At 43.5% G+C, this 10,006-nt stretch overlaps 1 protein-coding gene across 2 annotated transcripts; it reads left to right on the top strand.

Annotated features, from left to right (window-relative positions):
* The first annotated feature begins 4,730 nt into the window (after positions 1–4,730).
* LOC138605588 (E3 ubiquitin-protein ligase TRIM35-like) lies at positions 4,731–9,761 on the top strand. 2 transcript variants are annotated; one of them, XM_069677948.1, is made up of 2 exons: positions 4,731–4,750; positions 8,390–9,761. In XM_069677948.1, the coding sequence occupies exons 1-2, from the start codon at positions 4,731–4,733 to the stop codon at positions 9,759–9,761; spliced, it is 1,392 nt and encodes a 463-aa protein (XP_069534049.1). The 2 variants fall into 2 exon arrangements, with proteins under 2 accessions (XP_069534049.1, XP_069534050.1); XM_069677949.1 differs by lacking the exon at positions 4,731–4,750 and having other exon boundaries at positions 8,358–9,761.
* The last annotated feature ends 245 nt before the right edge of the window (positions 9,762–10,006 follow it).

Below are 10,006 nucleotides of genomic sequence, written 5' to 3'. Positions count from 1 at the left end.
TTTAAAGATGGCTGACGTTTGGTTTTATTTCTTCCTACATATGCATCCTACACATTCACAGTATGTACGAATTTTATGGATTCTGCAGCTTTATCTTTATTTGATGTTTCTTTTTATGACTTTGGTTTCTGCTTACAGAAGATAATTTTTCCTCGTTCTGTCGGAGCTCTTGGTACCTAACTTTGACAGCTCAGTGATCAATAATTATCACTGTTTAAAACACATCTATGGCTTAAATGAAAACATGACTTACATGTTAGTATACATTTTATAGAAAGCTTGTTGCTATGAGTATTAAATGATTGAATATAAAAATGGGTTTTGCTCTTTTAAATATTTTGTGACTTAAACAGCTTTAACATGAGTCATGTCAACCACCGAGCTGACTTTTGTAATTAGAGTGATGTTTAAAGGCTGCTCGTTTTGAAGTTGATCAGTTACAGACATGTCTCTTCTACCTAGTTTAAAATATCAGTAACAAGTCATGTCTCCAGTAGCCACGCCTTCTCCTTCACCCCGTTCTCTGTCAGGGAGGTGTGTAAGGCCTTAAAGGACCTTGACCCTAAAAATCGCCTGGCCCTGACAATCTTCCCCATTATTACTTAGATATTATAGCTGAACCAATATCGCATGTTTTTAATCTCTCCATTCAAAACAATGGTATCCCTGATGTCTGGACATCTGCCTTTGTTATCCCCATATTGAAAGGTGGTGATCCCACTGTGTTGGACAACTACAGAGCCATTTACAAAAGTAAGGTCCTCGGAAGGCTGGTAAAAGATCGAATGAAGGAATATCGGAGCCTGAAGCCCCACTGAGACTGTGACCACGTACAAATATCTGAGCATCACAACTGATGATAGCCTCTCTTTTAAATCTCATATAAATAATCTTTTAAAGACATCAAAACTAAAATTGGGTTCTGAGTCCAAAATGGCGGAGGGAAAGTTTACCTTCAGATTTGGTGATGTCACATCTGGGGAACGAAAAGGTCCGTACTCATTTTTAGCCAGTGTGTTTTTTCACCTTCCTCTCGGGGCCTCTGTAGGAACAGCTGATTATAATGTACAATAAAACAGTGTATAACACAGTAACAAAGATTCACATACAGTGCACTAAAAGTATGTGTACAAATGAGGAATACACATGAATGTAATTCTTTAAAACAGCTGCAGAACCAAATGTTTTAAAGAGCTTACACATTTTATTTTTTAATAAGTGATGAACTGTTTAAATAAAAGATTCAGCTGAACTTATCGCACAGTTTACAGTGTTCTCTGCTGCTGACTCAGTCCTGTTTACTGATCTTGGTGTGTGAGTGTGTGTGTGTGTGTGAGTGTGTGTGTGTGTGTGTGTGTGTTTCCCTCAGGCTGCAGCACACAGCTTATATTTCAGCACACAACATGCATCAAACACAGAGGACCTCAAAATGTCTCGTTGAAAATAAAACACATGAACAATTCTACATTTATAACTTCAGATGTGGAGTGGATGTGGGCGGAGTTTAACGCAGACTTTAAAGACCTGGACTCTGTGGTGGTGGGGTGTGGTTTAGGCTCACCTGCAGGAGAAATATGTGTGAGAGGCTGGTGGACCGGTGCCAGAGTTCATTGGCACAGGCGTTATCTGTTGGCTGAATGCTCTCCTTTTTCCATGTAGTAGTTTGCTGGACCAGAGGGCGATCTCACACACACACACACACACACACACACGCACGCACGCACGCACGCATGCACACACACACACACACAGCTAAAGGAGCAGGAGTGTGCTCCATGCTGAAGGAGCATTTTTGTGTTGGACAGTGTGCTGATGGGTTAGATGGTTAAAGAAAGTTCATGTTATTAAAGAATAAAGAGACATAAACCAACATTAGAGGTATAATAATTATAGAAATATAAAATATAGACATTTAAAAGTATAATATAAATCATCTCTTCTGGGCCTCTATACATGTGTGTAGGTGAGTGTGTGTGCAGACCCTTGTGAGACCCTTCCCTCTGCATCTATTCTGTTGTTTTGCTTTGCACGGGACGTTTTCAGGAGGGGCGCTGTCGTGGTTCCCTGAGCCAATCACAGCGTACAGGTGAGTGTGGGCGTGGTTCAAATTAGCAACTGAGGCCATTCAGACCGGCGAACATGGCGAGAGAGCGATGCAGAGTTGGCCTTCTTTCTGTTGGACAGGTAGGTGCCTCAAACCGGGTAGGACAAGCTAACCGGTGGGTAGCATGCTAGCGCAATGGTAACCAGCGGTTAGCATGGTAGCACAAAGGTAAACAGCGGTTAGCATGCTAGTGCAATGGTAACCAGTGGTTAGCATGCTAGTGCAATGGTAACCAGTGGTTAGCATGCCGGTGCAAAGGTAAGCGGGATGCTGTCGTTGTTAGCTCGGCGTGTTCTTGCACGAGAGTGAGAGTGAGCTTCTGGTGACGACGAGCCCAGGAGGAGGGGCCCAGAATGTGTTGTTGAGAAAATACAAGAAAAAATCCTCCTTATTATACCTTTAAAGGGTTAGATTTTACATGTATTCATCAAACATAACTTTTGATTGCCAATGTGTGAAGGGACAGTAGAGGAGCTGATAAATTGAGACCGTCCCAACTTCCTCCATTGCCTCTAACAGCCTGTGGGCAGATTTTTATGTAAAGCACTCGGAAACAAGAGGATGTGACGTATCTGCATGCTCGCGAGTGCCTCTGCCGAGAGCTCATTCTCCACCACTACAGTCAACAGTGAGCAACACAAGACAACGCAGGCTGTGAAATGGAGACAGCCCCCACAACATCACCAACACAAAGTACACACAAGAATAAATAAACATAAACGTTTTATCTGGTGAAGCCCGTCTGCTTGTGATGATTTGCTGGTTCGCCGGCGTAATTTGCCGTTTGGTCACAAAGCACAATGCTGGAGTCATGCAGTGTAGAAAAGTTAGAGCTAGTTGGCTAACAACCATACTATCCGAGTGTGTATGTCAGTGTTGTCAGTCTAGCTTGACAAATAACTTCTCCAGCTAACGTGATACTAACTGAGGTATGATGACAAACAGTGTTGATTTTGGACAACATGATGCCGGTCAGTGAACACGTCTCTTCAGTGAAAAATAAACAGAGCCGGTGAGTTCAGAGACTGAGCATGCTCAGTTTGTGTGTCTTCGGCAAAAACCCTGGATGCTTGTTCCTGCGTGTGAGTGTCCGCACGAGCGCGTACAAGAAGGTCGACTGCAGTTCCCTGAACGGCCGTCCGTTACTAGGAATGAGGATTTTCAGGGTGAGCCAATGCAGAGGCTTTACAACAGGCGTGATGTGTGCTCTCTCTCTGGCCTTTGTCACCATTTGCGCTGTAAGTGCCGTTGCATAATATCCTATTTTCATGATAATTAATTAATAATTGATTCACAATTGATCTGACCATAATTTCATGCAATAAATAAATTAATAGATGAAAACATAATTAATTGATTTCATGTCAAGTTAAAATTTAAATCTGATGTGGTTACTTTTGTTTGTGTCATACAGTAGGGGAAAATAGTGATGTACAAATTAAAAGGGTTGTAGTCACTAGTGCATTGGTCCGTTGTTTATATGTCTGTGTAGGAACTAAAGTTTTCTCTGTTACCACTACGACCTAATTAGTAGATGCACTGGACAATGAAAACGTGAGGCTCTGCTACACTGAAATCAACGTCACATTTATCTGCATCTGAAGCCAAAGCAGACGGTCAAAAGGACTTTGAGAAATATTAAGGATTCTTCTTTTAAAGTGTCATTTTCGTGTGCTGTATAATTTGATGATGCGTTTGTATTACGGTGTGAGTGAGGTGTGATGACACGACAAAAGTGGATTAATCAAAGAAAACATGCCCAGGAAATGAACGTCCGTTTTAAAGAACCGACCTGTGTCTGTGTGTGCTGAAGAGAGCTGCAGGTGCAGCTGAGTTTTGGAGCAGCAGTAGTTGTGAAATATTCTTTTAAGGAAATTAGAGCATTACAGTAATCGATCCTGCAGGTAATGAAAGCGTGAACAAGTGTCTCTGCATTAAGAGAGAAACGGACGTACTCAATGTTCTTTAAATGATAAAAAACCCTTTTAGTGACGTCCCTGATGTGTGGCTCAAAGCTGAGGTCTGGGTCAAATATCACACCTAGATATTTCACCTGCTGACACGGATTAAAAGCCAGTGCTTGTAGTTTTATGTTCAGTTTCTCTCTCTGAGCTCCACCACCAATGACTAAGACCTGAGTTTTGTCCTGGTTGAGCTGTAAAAGTTTCTCTGCCGTCCATGACTTAATATCTAAAGTACAATTAAAAAGGGCGTCAATTGGTCCTGGGTCATCAGGAGACTGTAGAGCTGTGTGTCACCAGCGTAGCTCCTGATGACATTTCCAAGAGGTAGCATATAAATGAAATTGCAACATTGTAACATACAAATGTTAAAAAGTGTAGGACCTAAAATAGAACCCTGGGGAACTCCAGAGTTAATTTCATGAACTTTGGACGAGCATTCACCAATAGTCACGTAAAGTTTTAACCAGAACGGAGGGCATTTTTTGGCAATGTTTGAACTGAGGTCGTTCATAATTCTAACGAGTGCAGTCTCTGTGCTGTCATTTTTCCTCAAACCGGATTGATACATTTCCCGATGTCTTTCATACAATTCATAAAATCATTAGACTGAAACTTTTTCTAACTGTTTTCTTAAGCCAGAGACATACTTGCTTTTAACTACGATGGCATCAGCACGTTCCCTGTGTCTGTGTGTAGAGGCAGAGGGGGTGTGACAGGGTCGACACAGCAGCAGGGACAACAACGGCAGAAAGTTCTGAAGACAAGCTGATAGACCGAGTCCTCAATGATCCACATGTGTACGATATTCGTTGCCGCTGCACAGAGACAAACATGCTGTCAAACAGCTGCAGACAGATAAGTTCTGTTTCAGAAGTCGACGTGGAAACCTGCAAAACTAAACGGGAACAAGTCCGGGAGCGTTACGTCCGTGCACGGAGGAACATGTTGGAGAGACGGAGCGGGGACGGAGCAGACGGTGTGTTCTGTCCACTGAATGCACAAAAGCTGTTTCTGCTGTGATCTCAGAGTGAACATCACAGTAACCTCCTCGAGTGTCTCCATGTCTGTTGTTTACATTTCGCACATATGGTAGTTGCATGCGGCCTGAGCTCTCTGGTGTGCCCTCTTGAGGTATCCTCCAGTAACACGCGTAGTGCATAGGCAAGTATGTGAGCAGTTACGTTCATGATGCAGACGGTTGTGTACGTGAACGCTAGGCCAAGCAGCAAGTATATCTCCGACTGTAAAAACAGCAGATTGGATACTGGTCTGTAGTTATCCAGTACTGATGCATCCAGACTGTTCTTCTTCAGAAGAGGTTTTACTACAGCAGTCTTAAAAGAAATGAAGAAGACACCGATCAGAAGAGAACAATTCACAATGTTATGAAGGTGGAGATTAAAACATTCATAAAATCTTTTAAAGAAGGATGTGGGTATGGGATCTAAAAGGCAGGTCGCTGGTCTCAGTTGGGAAATGACTTTGCCGAGCATTTTAGCATCAACCAGGACAAACTTCTCCAGTGTTTCCTCATTTAAAAAAAAAGGTTCTTGGGTGTTAAAATTCATGAGCTGATATCGGAATAATTTTGATCTGATAAAATCTATTTTACTTCTGAAGTGGACCACAAAGTCTTCACATGCAGAGTTTGTAGACAGATTGCACGCTTAGTTAAAAACAGGGTTAGTTAAAAGGAAAAAGGAGCCTTTCTTTCTTGCTTAATGGCCTTATTATAGATACATTGGTAATTAATTGTCAATTTTTTCTTTTGCCAACTTCTTTCAGCTACACGACAGTTTCTTTAAATGGATGATTTCTGTGTTTTTCCAAGGAGCTGGATTCGTTGTTGTTTTTTTCGATATCAACGGCTCCACTGCGTCAATTTTGACCGAAGTTTACTTTTAAAACTGTCTACATTAAAATCCCAGGAAGAGGGGAACATCTCTGAAGGAGTATCATGTAAAATATTGATAAAATTTACAGCCACATCAGTTGTGAGATAGTGTTTCCTGAGAGTACGCTCTGGGATTATTCACAGTAAGGTCAGACAAGCCCACATCAGCCACAGAGGAGATATTAGCTGACCGGCTTTAAGTTAAAACCAGGTCTAAATAATGGCCTTTGTTGTGGGTGGGCTGGGAAACACGTTGGATAAAATTCATACAGTAAAAGATCTGAAAAGAGTCTGATTGTCCACATGCACATTAAAATCTCCTAAAATAATAATTCTGTTTGGAGTGAATAATTGAGAGAAGTTCTGAAAATTCTGAGATAAAAGAGGCACATCTTTTGGGTGTTCTGTAAACAGTCAAACAAAGTGTGAAAGGACTGCGAAAAACTAAAGAGTGATATTCAAAAGACCAAATAAAGTGAGGCTGAGCAGCCTGCTGAAACGCCACATTCCTCAGGTAAAGGTGGGGCCGGAGAGGTAAACAGAAGTCTGAAACTGTTTGGCGGTGTTAAAAAGGTGGAGGAAGACCCGCTTCAGAAGTTCGCACTGTTGTTAAGGGATGTCGTTAGTACCAGTGAGAATAATAATTCTGTCAGCCTCCGGATGAGATGATTTCATGATGTCCAAATCAGTGGCACCGGGAAACGACCGCGTGAGAGCCCCTTTTACTGGCACGCTCATAACAATACAGTCCCCGACGATCATTGTAGATGGAGGAGTTGTCTGGTGGTGAGGGGGGCATACAGCCGTTTCCATGGTAACGTGTCATGTTTGTGGAGACCAAGATGGACTTGTCTACTGGCTCTTTGGGTGTTTTACCGAGCGGACTGGGGCAGCCTCCAGGTGGCGGTGGAAATTCGTGTTCGTCCAGAATATTCGAGTGCACAGGGAGGTGGACGATGAGGTGACAACTTTTTTCTGGTCTTTTCTGGTTGTTCCTTTAGACTACGGACCACGGCACCTGCATCGGAGTAGAACTGACCGGTTTCCTCAGCTTGGCTCCCTGGAGAAGCCAGCAGTCCTGGGATTGTGGAGTCTTCGGCTGGGCTGGCGGCAGCGGCATCCGTTGTGACCACGGAGTCGATGAACTGCTTGTCCTCCCTGATCTGGTACAGATTGGAGATCTGTCCTTGAAGTTCGCTGATGGTTTGCGTTCAAGTGGATGCAGCCGTCGCACCCAGACGGAGAGGTGAGTGGCGGCATGTTGGGGTGGGATAGGCTGGGGAGCAGAGAAAGACAGGAGGCCAGTACACGGGCTACAGTTACTTAAGTAGGCATTGTTGTTGCTGTTGTTGTGACTAGTTGTGCGGCAGCTCAGCTGCTGATTGGGAGGTCTTACACAGTTACATGCAGGGGCTCCAACCTGGAGCCCACAGTGTTGGTATGGCTCAAACACAAAGATCTCACAGGACAGGAAAGTCATAGGACAGCGAGACTTACCCACACGGGTCCATCAAGTGGACCCGCTGCGGTAATGAGGCTTCGGTTGACAGCTGAATTTGTCTTGGAGGTGTATCAGCAGTCCCAGTTAGCTAGCTCCCATGCTAGCTCAAAACAACTACAAACAGGCGGGTAATGCTAGCCTCAGTACGCTGTCCGGACTGGCGAACGTAAAAGTAAAATCCGAGTGGGTCATCGCTTCAACAATTACAGAAGGTAAAACATGCAGATAAAAACAGCCAGGATCTAGAGGTGCAGCGTAAAATGGGACTTAGCAGTGAGATAAAAACTAGGTACAATGTCAAAATAAGACTTAGCTCCCCGACAAGCACTCACTTTTTTTAACTTCTTTTAAGAAATTGCCATCCTAGATCTGTCAATGCGTCGACTACTACGTGTGTCCTAAAATATTAAGTTATAACTATGATTAACTCTAAAAACATTAATTCATAATAAATTAGAATACATTGTCTGTTAAACTAGAATCCGTATTTTGTGTTATCTCAATATAACACAAGTACACATCTACTATAATATTTTATAAGCTCCATGAGGATCAAAGTCTTCTGTGCAAAACATATAAAATAACACAAGACCTGTTGATCAGTTATTTCAAAGGTCTTCTTAGACTCTGAAATGTAATAAAGAACCTAGTTGCGAGTGACAAAGCTCCGCCCCTCACATCATTCACCTGAGACAAACCAAGAAACAGCTTATTATTATTCTTCACTGAAAAGAGACACAAGGACTGAAAAACTGATGATCGCTGCTGCTTCAACCTGCTGACAGTCTGCTCACTGACGGTGAGTTTGACTAAAAACAGGACTCAGAGTGAAAAGTACACATCAGAGACGTTAGAGGAGGGAGGGAGCCATGACTGACTTTCTGTCTGCTGTTTTCAGCTTCACTCAGAGACTAAATGGCTTCCAGATCAGAGGAGGATCTCTGCTGTCTGGTCTGTCAGGACGTCTTCAGAGATCCTGTTGTTCTGTCATGTAGCCACAGCTTCTGTAAAGACTGTCTGAAGAGCTGGTGGAGACAGAGACCAACACGAGAGTGTCCAGTTTGTAAGAGAAGATCTTCAAAAGATGAACCACCTCGTAACCTGGCGTTAAAGAACCTGTGTGAGGCCTTCTTACTGGAGAGAGATCAGAGAGCTTCAGAGGCTCTCTGCAGTCTGCACTCTGAGAAACTTAAACTCTTCTGTCTGGACCATCAGCAGCCGGTGTGTCTCGTCTGCAGAGATTCAGAAAAACACACCAACCACAGATTCAGACCCATCGATGAAGCTGCTCGAGAACACAAGAAGAACCTTCAGGAAACTCTGGAGCCCTTAAAGGAGAAGTTAAAGGTTTTTAAACAAGTTCAAGTGAAGTTTGATCAAACAGCAGAACACATTCAGGTCCAGGCCCGACACACAGAGAGGCAGATTAAGGAGCAGTTTAAGAAGCTTCACCAGTTTCTAGAGGAGGAAGAGGAGGCCAGGATGTCTGCACTGAGGGAGGAAGAGGAGCAGAAGAGTCAGAGGATGAAGGAGAAGATGGAGGCTCTGAGCAGAGAGATAGCAGCTCTTTCAGACACAGTCAGAGCCACAGAGGAGGAGCTGAGAGCTGCAGACGTCTCATTCCTGCACAACTACAAGGCTGCAGTGGAAAGAGTCCAGCAGCGCCCCCTGCTGGAGGATCCACAGCTGCCCTCAGGAGCTCTGATAGATGTGGCCAAACACCTGGGCAACCTGAGCTTCAACATCTGGGACAAGATGAAGGACATGGTCTCCTACACTCCTGTGATTCTGGACCCAAACACTGTTCAACCTAACCTCATCCTGTCTGAAGATCTGACCTGTGTGAGCGTAGGAGAGGAGCAGCAGCTTCCTGATAATCCAGAGAGGATTGATTCTTCCTGGTCTGTCCTGGGCTCTGAGGGCTTTAACTCAGGGACTCACAGCTGGGAGGTCGAGGTTGGAGACAGTACAGACTGGAGAGTTGGGGTGTCAAAGTCTGTCCAGAGAATAAGAGACATGGACTCTGGATTCTGGGGAATAGAGTCCTTATCAATAGAGTACAAAGCATGCTCACCATCATCTCCACACACTGCTCTCTCAGTGAAGAAGCAGCTCCAGAGGATCAGAGTGAATCTGGACTGGAACAGAGGAGAGCTGTCGTTCTCTGATCCTGATACTAACACACACATACACACCTTCACACACACTTTCACTGAGAGGATGTTTCCATTCCTTTGTGCTGCTGATAAAATGAAGATATTACCTGAGAAGGTGTGTGTGAAACAACAGCAGGTCTGATTTAGTCTTAATCTTTAGGATGGTGATGATACACAAAGAACAAAGTCATTTCACTTTTTCAAACATAAAGCTGTACATTAGTCTATTTTTCTGTGTTTATGACTTCAGAACTGGTGTGATTTTATTTCTATGAATATTTGTCTATATTATTTGTCTATAGAGGCTGACGTGCACCACTCCCCTTTGTACTAATGAAGACCAAATCATTCATGTTTACTTCCTGTGTTTTTTAACTTAAACAGTAA

This window comes from Semicossyphus pulcher, unplaced genomic scaffold (assembly GCF_022749685.1).
Source record: "Semicossyphus pulcher isolate SPU_LCO1_2020_fin unplaced genomic scaffold, fSemPul1.0.p SCAF_3, whole genome shotgun sequence".
In the NCBI taxonomy this organism is placed as follows: domain Eukaryota; kingdom Metazoa; phylum Chordata; class Actinopteri; order Labriformes; family Labridae; genus Semicossyphus; species Semicossyphus pulcher.
The sequence above is the reverse complement of the archived record's forward strand: the minus strand, read 5'-3'. Positions and strand labels throughout refer to the sequence as shown.